We start from the raw sequence: 18896 nt of genomic DNA, 5'->3' as shown, positions 1-18896 counted from the left end.
CTTAGCCCTCACCCAACCAATCAGGTCAGCCAAAGCAGTGACATCACCACCCTATAAAACCCTTTGATCTGTTGAAGCTCGCTGTCTTCCACTACGCTGCTATTGGTGTGAGTGGAACAGAGCCCATGCTAGCATGGAATACAGGCTTTCTGCTATTGCATCGGACTCGGCTCCCTGTTGGTCCTTGGGGACCACGAAATCTGGGCACAACACCACACAGAAATGAGACATGATTCATGTTGCTTTGCAATAAGGCTCTGCATTGCTGCCGCTGCTGCTGCTTTTGTGTGTAGTGGTTCCCACCTGGCTTCCCACAAAGCTCCGAGCTGCAGCATCTGGAAGGACCCGTGGCCAGGAACTGCCCCGGGACCTGGCCTTGTCTCCAACCTTTGCCTTGCAAATCTCAAGATGTTCTCTTCTCTTGTGGCGGAGCTGTGGGAAGGTCCATGCTTCTTCAAATCCTTCCCAGTTCTCTCTTCAGTCTGGTCCTCTCTGAACTTCATCCAGTGTGAATGCGTTAACGTCTGGCATGTGGTTGGCACACTTTTTTTTGGACACTGATCAAAGTATAACTTAAAAAGAAAGGCAAAAGCCTAACTCTCACACAAATATAAAATGCATCCTGTTGCCCTAGCCTGTTTGGCTCAGTGGATAGGCGATGGCCCGTGGACTAAAGAGTTCTGGGTTCGATTCTGGTCAAGGGAACGTACCTCAGGGTGTGTGCAGGAGGCAATCAATTGATGTGTCTCTCTACATCAACATATCTCTCTGACTTTTCCTTTCCCTCCTACTCTCTCTAAAAATCAATGAAAAAATATCATCAGGTGATGATTAACAACAACAACAACAAATACATACATACATACATACATACATACATAAAAATTTTATTCAACTAACTCAAGAATTAGTGTGGGAACCAGTGAGATGTTAAAGCTGGTTCAAGAACATTTGAGAAAGTGAATATATAGGGTTTCCCAGGAAATGTGTACACACACGTTGAATAATTATAAAGGCAGTGTTTATTAAAATGCTTTTCATTTTCAAAATTGAGCTATCAGTTGTTAATGTGAATATACATTTTTTGGGACACCATGTAATATTTAATAAGGATATGTTAGATTCAGATTGCTGGGTTAGATGCAAAACAGATTAAAGTGTTACAGCCAAAAAAAAAAAAATGGTATCATTTGAGGTTACAGTCGACATGACAATAAATTATTCACGTTTTTATTGAACAAAAAGCTAAAAGTTAATTTCTTAAGTCAATAGAAATCGAGCCTGGCCTTCTCTGAAAGAACACTTAGAAACTCCTTTTGCCTAGTTCCAAGTTACAGATCATTTCTGTGGCAGACATACTGTTCCTCACTTTTTAGGAGTCATCACTTCTGGATGCGTGAAGGTGACGGATCTGGACCCATACCTGTGTTGTCATCTCACTCAGAGACCAAAGGAAATAGTCCTATTGTGTTCTGCTGCAGGTCCCTCCTGAGTCTTTCGATTCTCTCATTAATGGGTTATTGGCAGGATCAATATAGTCCTGGCTAAACGAGGTGTCTTAAATTATTAAAAAATACCACTTTCTAAATTGATCACATATCTTATTAATTTAAAAATGCAAACACAAACACTCAGATAAAGTAGGATTACATTATATACTTGTTTAACATGGGTACATTCAAGAGAGCAGTTTAGATAGCAAGGGAATTTCCACCTGCTTTTCTATTTAATGAATACACACTCCAGAACGAGGGCTGGAGGGAGGCACAGATCTGCTGCCTTTATAAATCTCAGTTTTCTTTATGAGTATCTTGGTATGCGGAGTGTGATCCTAATGTTTAAAAACACATGCATTTTGAACCACACATTCCCTAAATGCAAGTCACCTACTTCAACTAGTATCATAAATTCCAACGCAGAAGGAAAAAACCTAGCTGTGAGCATCAGCTCTCCTGAAGGAATATCATGGCTAACTTTAACACTGTGTTTAATTTGCCTCCTGCAAAGTCTGCAGACGTTGGATGAGTTTTCTATTGCCGCATAGCTAATTGCCAAACACTTAGCAGCTTAGCCCAGTTCCCATGAGTCATGAGTTTTGTGTGACTCAGCAGAGGGCTCTGCTCAGGGTCTCCTGAGACTGCTGTCCAGGTGCCAACTGGGCTGCATTTTCATCTGGAGACTCAACCGGGGGGAGTCTCCATGCGAGATAAGGCCTACAAAATGTTATGAGCTCATTCAGGTTGTCAGTAGAATCCATGTTTTTGTGTGTATGGGTGTAGGACTGAAGGCCCCAGTTTTCTCTTACTGTCAGCAGCCCTCACTGGTTTGGCTCAGCCTTCGGATTGAAAGGTCCCAGGTTTGATTCCGATCAAGGACGTGTACCTTGCTTGCTAGGAGGTGTGCAAGAGGCAGCTGATTGATGTTTCTAGCCCTCTATCCTTCTTCCTTCCTCTCTGTAAGAAAAAAAAAAATCAATAAAATATATTTAAAAAAATAAGACAGAAACCACTGGATTGCACAAGCCAGTCCTCAGGCCTTGTGGGCTTCCTTAATGCGCCATGCACCCCATAAAGTGAAAGCACTTCAGAGAGGGACTAGGGCCTCTCCGACATCAGAGATGCTCTCTGCTGACTCAATGACTACTTCCATGACTACTTTTGTGTACCAATTCCTGGTTATGACAGAATGTCCCACTCCATTGTTAGGAAGAGATATTTTAAGCAGAGTTAAAACCTAAGTGGCTGTTTTCAACAGAGAGTCCCATTCTAATTATGGCCTTACTTGTAAAAAGATTGAAAGGTTGAAATAAATGACAACGTAAATCAGGCACTTAACCACCAGGTCTGAGCCATGGGACCTTCAGGCCAAGCCCATAGGACAAAGCCTGCCATGATCAGGCTGAAGGAACCTGACAAATTTCCAAATAAATGGCAATGTCCTGTAAGTCCCCATGCGAGATAAGGCCTACAAAATGTTATTAGCCAAAACCGGTTTGGTTCAGTGGCTAGAGCATCAGCCTGTGGACTGAAAGGTCCTGGGTTTGATTCTGGTCAAGGGCATGCACCTTGGTTGCGGGGCACATCTCCAGTGGGGGATGTGCAGGAGGCAGCTGATCGATGTTTCTCTCTCATCGATATTTCTGGCTTTCTATCCCTCTCTCTTCCTCTCTGTGAAAAATCAATAAAATATATTTTTTTAAAAAAAAAAAAGGAAAAAAAGTTATTACAATATTCTCTGTTCATTGACTGCTGGTTCCTTGGAATTCCCCCTGCAACACCCCTATCCTACCCGTTAGGAAAAAAGATAGAACATATAGGTTGGTCCAAGATTTGTGAATTATCAATGAGGCTGTAATTCCTATACCTGCCATAGTACCAAATCCATATACAATTTTGGGAAAAATTCCCTCTCAAACTCAATAGTTCTCAGTATTAGGCTTGAAAGATGCTTTCTTTTGTATCCCATTGGGCCCAAATTGCCAATTCTTGTTCTCCTTTGAATGTATAGACACCCAGGGACATAAACATCTTACACAGACAGCTCTCCCCCATGGGTCAGAGATGGGTCACCCTCATTTGGACAGGCCCTGGCAGAGGATTTAAGAGACCTATCACTTGAGGGGGGTGGACAGGCCATCTGATACATGGATGACCCATTAATCTGTTCTCCTGCTGAAGAATTAGGGCGCAAACACGTAATACAAACCCTAAATTTCCCTGCTGAGAGAGGATAGAAGGTCTTTGAAAACAAGGCTAAGGGAATTGAAGGAAAGTTTGTAAAAATGAGTCTTTTTAAGTCCTCCTAAATCCTCCTTCTGAAGGCCCAGGGGCAGCTTTAGTCCTGGGAATGATTGGGAAATGAATGCCACCCCAAAACCTTCCCTGCTCAGGCTTGGGGACCAGCAGGGCGACTGCCCTACCTCTGAGTGAAGGGGGGACATGGTGCTTTTAAAACATAACTGCAGCCCTCACTGGTTTGGCTCAGCCTTCGGATTGAAAGGTCCCAGGTTCGAGTCCGGACAAGGGCATGTACCTTGCTTGCTAGGAGGTGTGCAAGAGGCAGCTGATTGATGTTTCTAGCTCTCTATCCCTCTCCCTTCCTCTCTGTAAAAAAATCTAATAAAATATATTTAAAAAAATAAAACGGAAACCACTGGATTGCACAAGCCAGATATTTCCTAAATCTCCCCCGCCTGCTTCCATCCCCACATTCTCCTCCAGCCTCCTGAAAATGGTCAAGGAATCTAGAGAATGAAACAGCTCACTTTTAAACATACTAAAGGAATGATTCATGTTATCCCTGTTATGCCTCTGGAAAAAAAATGTGAGTGTATTTGCCAAAAAATGTGAGTGTGTTTCTGAATGTAATGTATTGCCTTTAGTTGTCACTACAAATTAAGGTTTCTAAGAATCCTAATTAAATTAGGGGGGAAAGTGTATGGTAATATAGAATTGAAAGTAGGTTGGCCCTGGCCGGTTTTGCTCAGTGGATAGAGCCTTGGCCTTCAGACTGAAGGGTCCTGGGTTCGATGCCAGTCAAGGGCACATGCCTGGGTTGCCAGGCTCAATCCCATTGAGGCAGCCGATCAATGATTCTCTCATCACTGATGTTTCTATCTCTCCCTCTCCCTTCTTCTCTGAAATCATGAATATATTTAAAAATATATAAAAAGAGAAAGAAAGAAGAAAGAAAGAAAGAAAGGAAGGAAGGAAGGAAGGAAGGAAGGAAGGAAGGAAGGAAGGAAGGAAGGAAGGAAAAAAAAAGAAACTTGTTCTGAGGGTAGTTTACTGGCCTAGCAACTGGTAATGGAGTTCTTGGCTGCTACCCTTTCTAGGCCCCCTGCCTTCCCTGCTGCTCCTACTTCTTTCTGGACCCTATATTATTAATACCCTAGTCCATTTTATATCTTCCAGGCTAGAGACAGTTTGCTTACAAATGGTCATCCCAACTAGGATATTTGAGTGTACTGCTCAACCCCCTAGATCCGGCTGCTGGAAAATTCTATACAGAACCCTAACCCCACCTGCCCAGAAAGGGGACAGTGATGCCATCCAGAACCAGCTCCATGTCCTTCATCGGTGGGAAGTAGAAACAAGACTGGCCATTGACCCTCCAGCTCCAAGAGCATCTAGATAGTATCGCTTGAGGGAAAATGTTAATAGGATAGAGAGCTGTTTCTTATGGGAGGCCTTGGAGATATCCCTCCCGACTAAAAACACTCCAGCTCTGTAGAGGGCTGCCTGAGAAGGCACATGGACATCCTTTACATTGTCAGCTGAGCCCGAGGCACTGTCAGAGTACGTGTCCTGGTTACACCCCCTCAAGAGGGCTGGGGTGTTATTCAGTTTCTGACTTACCTTTGTCAGGTGTCAGCAGGGGCAGGTCTAGATATCTAAATCAAGTAATGCTAGGGCCTAGTTAAGAATGCAAATAAGCTCCTTTGACCCTATAAATAAACTTGCTGCTTGGCTCAGCTGCTCGATGCCTCTCCATCAGAGAGGATGGCGCCAACCTAGTGCCCAGTTTGGTGAATCTATTTCTGCCTCTTGGTCTCTTTCTTTCTTTAATTTCTTAATCCCCAGCTCCTCCACTCAGGAACCTGGCTGTTTCCTTTAAGGCACATGTGTCAAACACAAGGCCCGCGGGCCAAATCCATCCCACCAGGCCTTGCAATGTGGCCCGCACCGCACTGTCATCACTGCACTCCGCTGCGTTTCCATCACAATGACAGTTTATGACTGTTCAGTAAACCATTCGGCCCGCGATTTAGGCTGGATTTTAGATTTTGGCCCCTTCTCTGATTGAGTTCGACACCCCTACTTTAAGGTGATGAAGATGGACACGGAAAACAGAGAAACAACCCCCCGCGCCTTTCCCCCCCCCCCTTTGCAAACTCTAGCCAGTTTGGCTCAGTGGATAGAGCGTTGGCCTGTGGGCTGAAGGGTTCCAGGTTTGATTCTGGTCAGGGGCACTTGCCCGGGTTGTGGGCTTGATCCCCAGTGGAGGGTGTGGAGGAGGCATCTAATCAATGATTCTCTCTTATTGATGTTTCTATGTCTCTCCCCCCCTCTCCCTTCCTCTCTGAAATCAATAAAAATATATTTAAAAAAAATAATAACACTCCACAGGTTCGTGTTGGACCAGCCAGTTCCACACCTCCATCCCTCCTACCAGCCTCCATGTGCTTTCTTCTTTCCTTCTCCATGTGCAGGACTTCCATTCAGCCAGGTTTCAGGTGGTTCTGAATGATGGTTGTTCCATATTTTAATTGTAATTTTGATGTGGCTGTGGGAGGCGGAGAGTACTGGCATTTACCTACACCTCCATCTTGGGTCTCCTGCCTTTTCCCAAGTGTATTCTTAGTAAACTAGAAGCCCTTTGCATGAAGAGATTCATGCAATAGTCCTTCCTTCCCTTGTCTTCCAGCACCGGTTTTCCTCTGACACCCGGGACCCAGACCTTCACTCTGGCCAGAGTCTGCCATCTTGTCTTCGCTGCAGCACTCCACTCTTGTAGATCCCTCCACCCACCGCCCTCCCTCTCATAGCAGGTGTTCAGCAGGTGTTCTGCCCCCCCTGGCAACTCTGCACCTGGAGCAGCTGGGCGGCCTCCATCTTTGGTCTTCTAATTTGCATACTCACTCTGATTGGCTGAGGGCATAGTGGAGGTATGGTCAATTTACATGTTTGTCTATTATTATGTAAGATTTGCTTGCTTTGCTTTCTTAATAATTTGCTTACTTTGCCTCAACAGTCACTCATCTGAATTCTTTCTCATGGGCACGACACGAGCTAAGGAGGAGTTGGGTGGCTCTCTGGTAACACAACCACAGGACAGCTCAGGGACACAACCCTCGAGAGACCATTGCTCTCCAGGGGACACCGTGTGATGCTAGAAAACTGTATCCTTAGGAACATCTCTTCTGGAGTCCTGTTGAATATTCCTACTTTCTGTGGGAGAAAAGGGGCCACAAACTAAAGCTGACAAGCTCCGGGGAGGCCTGTGTGGCGGTCTTACCAACTCAGAGACCAAAAGTAACCACATAGGATGGTCTGAAATGAAAACTTTTAAACTAAAGCACTTTATGGCTGGCAGTCACATTCTAGGCTAGAATCTTCGGTGACAAAAGTCAACCTTGACCTTAATTCAGCCAGTCTATTGTCTCTTTGCATCTAGGATAACAGGCCCTTGGAATGTCAAGGGAACTTCCTTTTACCCGGGCCCCCTCAGGGCACAAAAACAACACCAGAGCAGAGACCAAAAATACCCTCATTGTATTATTATCATTTTATCATGTGTTGTTGCCAACTATTAACTATCCTGTACTCACTTATGTAGAAAAAGTATATGTCCATCATTTTACTTGTTATCCCAATCCTAGAGTTTCCCCCACACACTTTGCTTTCTCCAGCCTCCCTAATCTTTCACCAATAGATTTCATGTAACTCACTTATGCCCTCCACCCCCTTTTTATTGTAATATACAACATGAAGTGTAAAACTGCCATTTCCTAGAGCATTTTCTCAATCTGTTGAGATTTTGCTTCCTGGCAATTGTGGTCAATTTGGCTCAAATAAACTCATAAAAATTCTTATAGGTTTTAGACACTTCTTACATCAACAGGCTAATGATTTTCAATGAGGGCAATCTCCCCCCACCCCACTTTGAGGATCTCTGCCAGAGCAAGCCCCGGTTACCTATCAGAACATATAGCATTCTTTTGCGTTTTAAGGCTGCAAAGTGAGCAATAAACACAATTTTAAAGGATTTTGAGTAGAGAGAAGGATTTTTTTTAAGAGGTTTTCCCCACAGGAAATCTTTTTCTAAGCCCAATATGTAAATAGAAGAAACTCTCACCATTCTGTTGGAAAGTCCTGGAATGCCACCTGCCCCTGCTGCCTTGTTTCTTTGCCTCTGCAACCCATCAGCTGAGGAGCTCCACAGAACCCCTAGGGCTCTAAGAAGTTGCCTTGAGGCTTAAACTCAGGGGCACACAGTGTGGACCATGCTCATGGAAACTATTATAAGATATGGCTGCCAGTCAGCTCTGCAAAGGTGGCGGTCCCCGCACGGGACCAATGACCCCTGGGAGCACACCTGTCTGGGAGAAAGCCGCCCCCACGTTCCCTTCCTGATGTCAGACAGTCCAGTTCCTCCCCACATGTCCCTGGATTCCTCCAGCTTCCACCAGAAAAGTCCGTTGTTATCTACGTCACATATCGGGTTGGTTGTAAGATTTCCTTGGAGGAAAGGGCCGTGTGGATATTCTCTCAAGTTCAGAAGTCACTGTTGTAAAGGAAGGGCTGGACTGCAGAGCCTTTAGGTAACGCCTCTGTCAGGTGAGCTTGTGAGAGAGCTATACCCCTGGCCCCTCACCTAGCCCCTCCCAGTGCAGCAATTCACGCCCAGTCAAACTGCCCACCCCTGGTGCCAGGAGCGGTCAGTTCTAGGGAAACTCTCCTCTCCGCCACTGCTTCAGCCAGCTCACAGAGGGGTGGTGGTGGCTGCTCCTAGATCCTCAATCTCTCCTCCGTTCCTCTAGTTCCTCTTCTCTGGGCCAGGGGAGCCCCAAGGCCTTCCCCACCTGTTAGCCATTTTCATAGATCGGGAGAACACATGGCTGTTCTTGGTGTTCTGTTGCCAGGCCGCTCTCCTCTCAGAGGGGGGAACGGCTCAGTCCCAGGAGAGCCTGTCCCACATCCGATGGTCTAACCTCCAGGCCACCTTCCGTGCTCTGAGGTCAGGACGCCAGACCGCCTCTCTGTCCTCTAGCGAGAAGGACATGACCCAGAGAGCAGAGTGCCACCAGGAGTGTCACAAAAATCTCTGTAAGTGCTAAGCTCTTTGGGGAACTTGACAGGGAAAGAGGGTATTCACTGGTGAGAACAATTTGTTTTATTTATTTTTAAAAATATATATTTTAAAAATTGATTTGAGGGAGGAAGGCAGAGGGAGGGAGAGAGAGAGAAACATCAATGATGAGAGAGAATCATTGATTGACTGCCTCCTGCAAGCCCCCCATTAGGGATCAAGCCCACAACCCAAGGATCTGCCCTTGACTGGAATCAGACCCAGGACCCTTCAGTTCGCAGGCTGACACTCTATCCACTGAGCCAAGCTGGCTAGGGCTCTCATGTTTTTAATTTGGAAAATAAGGAGTTGGACAAGATCAGTAGGTCCGAACTATTTTTTCTTTGAGCAAAAGCACCCTGTTTTCAGCACCTGCATCTATCAAGGGATAAAATCTGAGATCCTGGCCTCACACCTGCTTCCTGCCCCCATCCCCCCCTTCCAGTCCTGGTGGATTCCCAGGAGGAAAGTCTCAAAGCCCCTCTCGGCTCTAGGAAGCCCAGCTCACAGAAGCAGCTGTCTCCCTGTGCTCCTCTGGGGGAAAGAAACGCTTTGTGCTCGGAGACAAAGGCCTGGCGGCTGCGGAACTTCCTCTCTGCTTCAGCCGAAGGGAGCGGCAGGCAAGGCGGCATTCTCAGACGTTAGTGCACACTGAACCCCCCCAGGATTTGCCTAAGCAGGTGGGTTTGTAGGCCTCTGCTCTGCTGCCCCTGTCCTGCTTCCCTGGGTCTGGAGTGGAGCCAAGGAATTAGCATCGTCAACCGGTGCTCCCGGCGATTTTGAGGCAGACAGCACAACACCTGCTTTTTGAGAACTATCAGCATGAAGGAAGCAAAGGACATGCAATCTGGGAGGCTGATTTCAGGAAAGGAGAGCAGACAAGTCATGGCTAAGAGAGAAGCTGAGGAGAAAGAGAGAGAGAGAGAGAGAGAGAGAGAGAGAGAGAGAGAGAGAAACCACCATTTTGGGATCTGTGATATGCTGGAGAGACAAGGAACCAGTCATTAGAGTGTCAAAGGGCCCAGCTTAGTGTGCTGAGCCTCTGTGTCCATACTGGGTGGAGCTGGTGAGGAGGTAGGCCACCATGCTTGAAATCAGGGGGCAACTTTATTTTATTTTATTTTTTAATAGATCATTTTATTTTTAAATATATATATCTTATTGATTTTTTACAGAGAAAAAGGGAGAGGGATAGAGAGTTAGAAACGTCGATGAGAGAGAAATATCCATCAACTGCCTCCTGCACTATTCCTCCCCCCCCCCCCCCCACACACACACACACACACTGGGGATATGCCTGCAACCAAGGTGCATGCCCTTGACTGGAATCAAACCTGGGACTCTTCATCCGCAGGCCAACGCTCTATCCACTGAGACAAACCGTCCAGGGGTAGGGGACCACTTTATAAAGTATATGATAGTCTAACCACTATGCTGTACACCTGAAATAATATCAAATGTAAAATGCAATTGAAAAAGAAAATTCAATTTAAAAATACAAAGACAGAAGCACACAAAGCGCCAAGCGGGGCTGACTGTCCTGGCAGCAGTGCCTGCGGTCTCCTCAGTCTCGGGGCTGATGGGTGCTGCCAGTGGGCACTGCTGTGTAAACCCCTGCCGGTGTCTTATTCCAGAGTTGTCCTGCCCATTCTCCTCATTAGCCAGACATTCGCCAGTTACAAAGGGCCCGTCTTTATAATGCCAAAGCACATTATATGATCCTGACGCTTCACCGGCCTCCAGTCATGACAATGACTTCCTCAAGTCCTCACCCCGCACCAGGCCCTGCGAGGTGCTTCCAGGCACCGTTTATGTTTACAACAAGCACCCGGTAAAGTTGTGAGTACCCGTCCTGCTGATGAAGGGGCCCAAGCAGTTTGGTTCAGGATGCCTCCTCTTATCTCCTGTCCATCCACCGACTCCCTCCAGGTCTCCAGGGCAATGTGTGGACCTGAAAAGCTAAGGATGGTCTTGGACTCTTAAGGCTCAGCCGTCTTACTGTGAGCCCTTAAATAAGGGCTGTATGGATATTCTACTGTTCCTGGGTAACCAAATAATGTATCCCATAACTCAGAACACTTCTTAAGAGTGAAAAGGAACACTACTAGTATTAAGAATAAGGCCAGGAAAACAGTCTTAAACTGGAGTTATCCCAAGAAACCTGGACACAAGTCACCTCCCCTGTTGAAGACTTTGTCCATCTTCCTGAAACACTTGTTTTTCACACACACACACACACACACACACACACACACTCACATACACACTTAAACTTTCAGGTTCAGCAGATAACTTGGCCTCTTGTTTAGGAGAAAATATTTATGGCCACATTTTAAGGAATATAGAATATAGATTCTCCTCAACTAGAAATCTTTGATATGCTTGCTAAGGATAGTAAGATAGGTCAAACGTCACAGCATGAAAACTCTGGGGTACCAAGATGAATTGGGTGTTGTTCACATCAACATCTGTACACCATCTAAGGCTGGAGATGTTGCCGAATATCCCAGCAAGTGAACGTCTGGTCTTAGCTTGAATACCAGGGGCCAAAACTACCTCCCAAGGTCACCCAGTGTGTCCTGGACAGCTCTGACCGTCAGAGATATTTTTTTATTTCTTACACTCACCCTCAGTCTGATTTGATCCACGTTATATCCTCACAGAGTGATTTAAAGATTTCCTGTAACATTAACAACTGGATCAGCAATCTGGTACAAATTGCTTTAGTAAAGAGGGTCAAGTTTTCTTCTGCTGAATAATTGCTCAATTGGAATATAACCAGCTTGAAATAGAAAGACTTCATTCATTCATTCATTCATTCCAAAAATATCAGTGGAGCTACATGTGTCTTGCATGGGAGCCAGAAAACAGTGGGACATACAGAGATGTCCCAAAAGATGGGGTCTGACTCTAGGAGATAAAGACGTTTATAAGATCAAATGATCACAGCTCCATAGGAGCTGCTGAGGCTGGACAGAAAGTTTTCTAAGAGTTTGGGAGAGGTGGTATGTCTGGGGGGTGGGGGTGGGGAGATCTGGACACACAGTAGGTGGGGAGACTCGGAAGGCTTCACTTAGGAAGTGGGAGCTGAGCTGATGGACAGGAAACATGAGTTCATGGGTAAACCATCTTTCCTACAAGGTGCAGAGAGAGACATCTTCCCAAGGAGGGGGAGGGGCTTCGTGAGAAAGGAGGAAGTTAGGGGCTAGAGTTGGGGTGAAAAGTGTTTCCCTCTCCTCAGGACTGTCAAAGAGTCACCGCCTGTAGTAGCTTGCCGTCGGAAGGCTTGTTCTCCTCAGCCTTCGGCACTGGCCAGGTCCACCTCCCGCGCACCAGGCTGCTGACATGGGGGCCCTGCCATGGCTGCTCCTGCTCTCACTGCTCCGGGAAGGTGAGAGCCACTGCAGCGGGCACAGGAGTGTGCCCTCCAGCCTCTGTTTTCAGCGGCTGAGCCTGGGGCTAGCAGGTCACTTTCTTTGGGGCCAAAGGAGTGAAGAGGAAGAGGGGAATGGCTTCAGGGCAGGACCAAGAGAAGAGGAGACTTGGGATATGGAAGGAGAGTAACCCCAGGATGGCAAACAGAGCAGGTCAAATTGGGAGGGTGAGGGCATAGATGGAAGCTGAGCGCTGGTAGGTGCCCCAGTCAAGCTGGGCAGAAAGCTGACGCCGGAAGGGGCAGAGGAGGCCAGGGCTGAGGGCTGGGCCAGAGCAGTTAGTTGCTCGATGAGAGTGAGGGCACAGTCCTGCTGCCGGTCTCAGCAGCCCAGATGCGCCAGCTGGTCTGTTTGCACCCCTTTCCTGCCCGTATCTGCAGCCAAAGGAGGTTCTGGAGACGGTGCGGACCCCGAGGAGGTGGTCGCAGCCCTGCAGGAGTCCATCAGCCTCCCCCTGGAGATACCGTCTGACGAAGAGGTTGAGGACATCATCATCTGGTCTTCCCACTTCAGGCTTGCTACCGTGGTGCCAGCGAAAGAGGGGCATCTAGCTGCCATCACGGTGACTGACCCTCGCTACGAGGGCCGAGTGAGCTTCCTGGGCCCCAGCTACTCTCTGCACATCAGCAATCTGAGCTGGGAGGACTCGGGGACTTACCAGGCTCAAGTCAACCTGAGGTCGTCCCGGATCCCCTCCATCGTGCAGCAGTACAACCTGCGCATCTACCGTGAGTTTCGTCTGGGAATTGCACACCCGCTCTGGCTGGCTCTCCTGAGCTTCCCATGCGCAGGAGGAGGGGCCTCGGACTTGGGGTTATGACTAGAGGGGTTGGGACTGGAAGGCAGACTGTCCCTAGTGTACCCAACCCTAGCATCTGGGCTGCCTGGCTACCGCGGGTAGAGTGACCCGGAGCATTCAAGTAGCACTGGGCATGGAGCTGTTCCTGTGGAGGTGCCTGACAGAGCTCAGGGCTTTGTGGGTAGATTTCTGGGAGACCTGCTGAAACCGGTTTGGCTCAGTGGTAGAGCGTCGGCCTGCAGACTGAAAGGTCCCAGGTTTGATTCCCGTCAAGGGCATGTACCTTGGTTGCGGGCACATCCCCAGTAGGGGGTGTGCAAGAGGCAGCTGGTCGATGTTTCTCTCTCATCGACGTTTCTAGCTCTCTATCTCTCTCCCTTCCTCTCTGTAAAAAATCAATAAGATATATTTTTTTAAAAAGAAAGATTTCTGGGAGACCTTCTGTCCCCATGAGATTCACAGTGGTTGGGTTTGTGTGAATGCACCTCCAGACTTGAGCATTTTTTTTTTTTTTTATCTTTCTGCATGATTTGAGGGCTACTAATCAGTGAATGCAAGTTCCTTCTTAGTGCCTGTTACATGGACTGATATTCTACCTTGAGCCTTGTTAGGTCACTGATTAAACTATAAATGTTCCTGAGAGAATAACAATGTGTTCTGGGATCGAGGAGGTAGAATGGGGTTTGGAGGAAGGTGGGGTGCCAGAGAGAGAGAGAGAAGCAAGGTATAAGGGGAGGTGGGAGACGCCACAGGCAGCTCTGCCTGCCACGGCAGCTGCCCGGGGATCCCGGGCTGTAGGGTGGCTGAGTTTTGTTAGTTTCTGCCTACTTGTTTGGGTGGAGGGGCCCTCAGAGGACAGCACCCACACCCCGTGATGAGGGACTTAGGAAAACAGACCCACCAGGGCCCTGGTGACCTAGCAGGCTTTTGTGTTCCTCCTTCATGCAGGTCGGCTGTCGGAGCCTTCCATCGCTGTGAGCTTTGAGACCTCTGGGGACGGTCCCTGTAACGTGTCCCTGACCTGCTCTGTAGCACAGGCAGGCCTGGACGTGACCTACAGCTGGCTGTCCCGGGAAAACGCGGTTGACACGGCACACGAAGGCTCTGTCCTCAGCACATCCTGGAGGCCCGGGGACAAGGCCCTCTCCTACACCTGCAGGGCGAGCAACCCCGTCAGCAACAGGAGCTCCTCTCTCATCCCTGCTAGGCCCTTCTGCACAGGTACCAGGACCCGACAGCCCTGAGCTGCTCAGGGCCTCATGTGTCAATTCTTCCCAAGAGAACACATGGAATCTAGAACCTAACTCTCTCCCTGCCCCCATAGGGACTTGGCCCCTGGATTGGGTGGGGGACTCCCCTCTTTCCCTAGAACGCCCAGCTTCCAAAGGTCTCTTCTAGTCTCTTGCTCAGCTTGAGATTTCTCCCCAGATCTCAGTTCCTGAGCTTCTGTGAATAGAAAAAGTATTTCAAGGGACACTTGCAAGGGAACATCAGCGGACTGAACTTGAGACCCCTCTGTGGGATTTGGGGTGGGTGTCTGCAACTCACCTCTCCCTTTGGTAAGCCCCCCTCTCCCCCTGCCTCCTTCCTTCTGTTCCAGATCTCAGATACCCTTCAGATAAGGCCTCAGCTTCCTTCTGCCTCCTGACCAAGGCCTTGCTGCTCCTCTTGCTCTTGGTAACTCTGGCTGTGGGGCTGTAGCTTGCTCGAGGCCAGAAAGAAAGCAAGACACCAAGGGTGAAAAAAATCAGGAGAAACAGATTGAAACTGAAAAAGACAGACAAGCCTGGCCCAGCTGGCTTAGTGGTTGAACGTTGGCCTAGGAACCAGGAAGTCACAATTGGATTCCCGGACAGGACACAGGCCCGGGTTGTGGGTTCAATCCCCAGTTGGGGGCGTGCAGGAGGTCTGTGATTCTCTCTCATCATTGATGTTTTTTTCTCTCTTCCTTTCTCTTTCTCTGAAATCAATAAAAGCATATTAAAAAAAATTTGAAGCTGGTTTGGCTCAGTGGTAGAGCGTCGGTCTGCGGACTGAAAAGTCCAAGGTTCGATTCCGGTCAAGGGCATGTACCTTGGTTGCGGGCACATCCCCGGTGGGGGGTATGCAGGAGTCAACTGGTCAATGTTTCTCTCTCATCGACATTTCTAGCTCTCTATCTCTCTCCCTTTCTCTCTGTTAAAAACCAATAAAATATATTTTAAAAAAATAAAAATAAATAAATAAAGGTGAAGCAATTTAGAGAGAAAGAGAGAGAAAGAGAGAGAGAGAGAAGAAGAAGAAGAAGAAGAAGAAGAAGAAGAAGAAGGAGGAGGAAGAGGAGGAGGAGGAGGAGGAGAAGAAGGAGGAGGAAAAGGAAGAAGAAGAAGAAGAAGAAGAAGAAGAAGAAGAAGAAGAAGATAGAGGAGGAGTCGGAGGAGGGCGGAGGAGGAGGACGTGGGCGGAGGAGGGGGAAGAAGACACCCTCAGGGGGGAGGAGGCTGAGGATTACTTTCCTTGAATGACGGACCGCCCTCAGAAGCCGTAGACTCATCCTCCGACAATCCGTCCGTGACTAGCCTGGTTCCTCTCCTGTGTCTGATAGTTCTTTAGGGACCCCCATCCTGACCACCGTTTCTTCCCAGCTGCAGGAAACCCTCCCTCTTCTCCCAAAGCTCTTCTTGTCCCAGGGGTGGAGGATGGATGTACAAAGGTTCTTACTGTCCCAGGGACAATGGAATAAAGTTGAATTAGGTGACTGCCATCAGGAGAAGCTTGTTTGGTCCCTCACTGGATGACTTTGGTAAGCCTACATCTCTTCCCTTCTTCCCCAGGTGCTCCCTCCAGCCCCTCTCTTCCTCCCCAGGTGCTCCCTCCAGCCCCTCCCTTCCTCCCCAGGTGCTCCCTCCAGCCCCCCCTTCCTCCCCAGGTGCTCCCTCCAGCCCCTCCCTTCCTCCCCAGGTGCTCCCTCCAGCCCCTCCCTTCCTCCCCAGGTGCTCCCTCCAGCCCCTTCCTTCCTCTCCAGGTGCTCCTTCCATCCCCTTCCCTTCCTCCCCAGGTGCTCCCTCCATCCCCTTCCCTTCCTCTCCAGGTGCTCCCTCCATCCCCTTCTCTTCCTCTCCAAGTGCTCCCTCCAGCCCCTCCCTTCCTCCCCAGGTGCTCCCTCCAGCCCCTTCCCTTTTACTCAGGTATCCTCTCATATTCCCGCTTCCTTCCACTCCAGGTGCCCCCTTCCCAGCCCATGTTTTCTCATGTCGGCTTTGGGGATAGGAGGCTTCACAATGTAGTGTTGGCAAATTATTCTTCACCACCTATCACCTTCCCCATTAATTTACAGTGTTTACACTTTAAATGGGAGAAGTGAGAGATTTCCTCTAATTTACCTAATTTGTGACTCTTCAATGGGCACATTGCTGGCACTGAGAACCCTGTGAGTAGGGTTGTTTCTGCTCAGATCTGCTCTCACAGCCCTACTTTCACCCTGGCTGCAAGTTCACCTCACTATTCCCATGCACCCCACCCCAGTCTAGAGGCTGGGGTGTCAGTGAGACAGAAACTCCTCCCCGCCTCAACCCCTCTCAGTGCTGATCCTCTCTGGGACTGAGCGAGCCTGGAGCCTTCCAGCCATTTCCCTGATGCCAGCTGCTCTGACCCTCTGGTGCCTACCCCATGGGGATAACTGCTGGATCAATAGCTGCGGTCTGGACCCTTAACCCTTAACCATTTTTGGTTGGTCTTTCTGTCCTCTCTCTATAGATTTCCATGGCTCACACCTCTCTGGATTCTTGTCCTGGGTGAATGCCTACCTCTTACACACCACTCCTCTTGGGCAAAGGCCCTTAACGCTGTGTTCCTGTTCTTTCCTTAGTCCAAAGATTAGCCCGAATTCCTCATCCAGGCCCCATCAGCCAAGCCTTGGTCATCCTCCAAAGTCATACCTTGTGAAGCTGCCATGGGTAGGGGAATTGGGGAGAGACTTGGAAGTTCCCCAGGTGACAGGACACGTGTCAGGAGTGAGTGAATGGCAGGGGGTATGGAGTCCAGTGGGGAGAGCACTGGTGAGCTCTCAGGAGATCTGGGCTCTGCCCTGCCACTCTCCTCTAGCTTAGGGCAGGAAGTGCCCACTGGGGTACAGCTCCTCCCACAGAGAACGCACACTGAAGGAGAGGCAGGCACTGGTACAGCTAATTGGCGCGTTTACAGAGATACGGCTAGGAGAGTACTGGGCTCCCACAGAGGCTGGAGGAGCTGGGCCCCGGGGCGTTTAGGAGTCTGAGGAGCTGGGAGGGGGCCACGTGGCAGAAGCCATTCCAGACATTTGTCTGGACCTCCCCCTCCCCCTCTCGCAGTGAGGACAAAGGCACTGACCTCCAAAGTGTCCTCCAGGAGAAGGGATCCTGGGCTGCGAAGGGGCTTTGGCATGTACAGGGGATGGTGGAGGCGAGGACACTGCTTTGGGGAAACCTGGACGTGTGGGCCAGGTGCCAGGGACCTTCTGAGCAGCATGGACAGAAGCTAAGAGCCAGGCCTCCCGGACAGGACGGAAGCGGGGCCAGGAGGTGAGGGGGGGGGCTTCCTATCTAGGTTTATGTGCGGGACAGGGAGCCCTGGGGGCTGGGGCAGGTGTGGGGAGGGTGGGAAACCAGTCCCCAAAGAGCTCCCATGTCTGGCCACATCCACTCTGCTCTCTGAGGGCCCCAGCCCGGGGTCTGCAGGAAGGCAGTCCCTGGCCTGACGCTGATTTTCCACCCCCCCCCCCCCCCCCCAGGCCTAAGCAGCCCCACTTCCTGCAAGGCCTGAGCTCGACATACCCATAGCCCCCGTGCTCTTCGGTTCCTCTTCACCTTCCTGAGAACTGGGGGAGGTCAGCAGGTTTCTATCTATAGCACCCAAAGGGCAGCTTCTTCCTCTGGCAGCCCAGAGACAGCGAGTAAATAAGGGGTGAAGGGAGCCTGTACGGCTGGCCCAGGGCTCTCCCTGCAATTTGGGTCTTGTCCCTTCTTCTCCCACGCAGTCTCTGAACACGGAGAGGAAAGGGGACCTGGAAGAAGGGGGCTAAGACCCTCAGAGGAGCGGAATGTAAGCTCAGAGAGGCCACACCTCCTCCTCTGCAGGGAGCACTCTGCAGCTTGCAAAGTCTGCTCAGTCTTTGGAGCAGGTGAGAGCACCTCCTGTCTGTCTGGCACCAGGCTAGCACCGAGAGGAAGTGACACTGTCTGCCCGCCAGGGGCTGTGTGGGGTGTGTAAAGATACAATCTCAGTGAAGGTGACACGGGTGCGGGTGAAGGCAGGTGCGGGTGAAGGCGAGGGTGTGGTGGGAGGAGTCAGGCATGCATGGCCCTGAGGGAGGAGGGAAACAGTTTGACCAGTGATTAGCAGGGAGAGTCCTGGGAAGGGAGAAAGAGGACACTGTGGCCAGACAGCAGATAAGGGAGCAGACGCTGCGTGAAAAAGCACAGGGGATTCCAGGGACGGACGGCCAGGCCCTGCCAGGCGCCTGGTCCAGGGGTAGGTGACAAATGAGTCTGGAGAGATGGGCAGGGCCCCTCTGAGAGGCGAAGGGTTCCGGGGGAATTCACGGGGGAACAAGACGGGCTCCACACGCTCACGGGCCAGTCTCATCAGGACAGGAGACAGCACACCAACAGTTACATGGCAATCTGGGAGAAATCACACTTTTTTTTTTTTTTTTTTTTTTTTTTAAATCACGACAAGATTTCATCAACCAAATCCCTGGAATCGACAACCTTTTCACAAAGTCATACCTTGTGAAGCTGCCATGGGTAGGGGAATTGGGGAGAGACTTGGAAGTCCCCAGGGTGACAGGACACGTG

At 49.5% G+C, this 18896-nt stretch overlaps 1 protein-coding gene across 1 annotated transcript; it reads left to right on the top strand.

Moving 5' to 3' along the window:
- Positions 1 to 12101: 12101 nt before the first annotated feature.
- Positions 12102 to 14929, top strand: SLAMF9 (SLAM family member 9). Its single transcript, XM_036442733.2, has 4 exons — positions 12102 to 12241; positions 12665 to 13012; positions 14032 to 14304; positions 14684 to 14929. The coding sequence occupies exons 1-4, from the start codon at positions 12196 to 12198 to the stop codon at positions 14782 to 14784; spliced, it is 768 nt and encodes a 255-aa protein (XP_036298626.1). The 5' UTR covers positions 12102 to 12195; the 3' UTR covers positions 14785 to 14929.
- Positions 14930 to 18896: the final 3967 nt, after the last annotated feature.

Source organism: Pipistrellus kuhlii, unplaced genomic scaffold (assembly GCF_014108245.1).
Source record: "Pipistrellus kuhlii isolate mPipKuh1 unplaced genomic scaffold, mPipKuh1.p scaffold_m20_p_18, whole genome shotgun sequence".
NCBI classification, from domain to species: domain Eukaryota; kingdom Metazoa; phylum Chordata; class Mammalia; order Chiroptera; family Vespertilionidae; genus Pipistrellus; species Pipistrellus kuhlii.
Note: the sequence above shows the minus strand (reverse complement) of the source record. Positions and strands in the feature narration are given on the sequence as shown.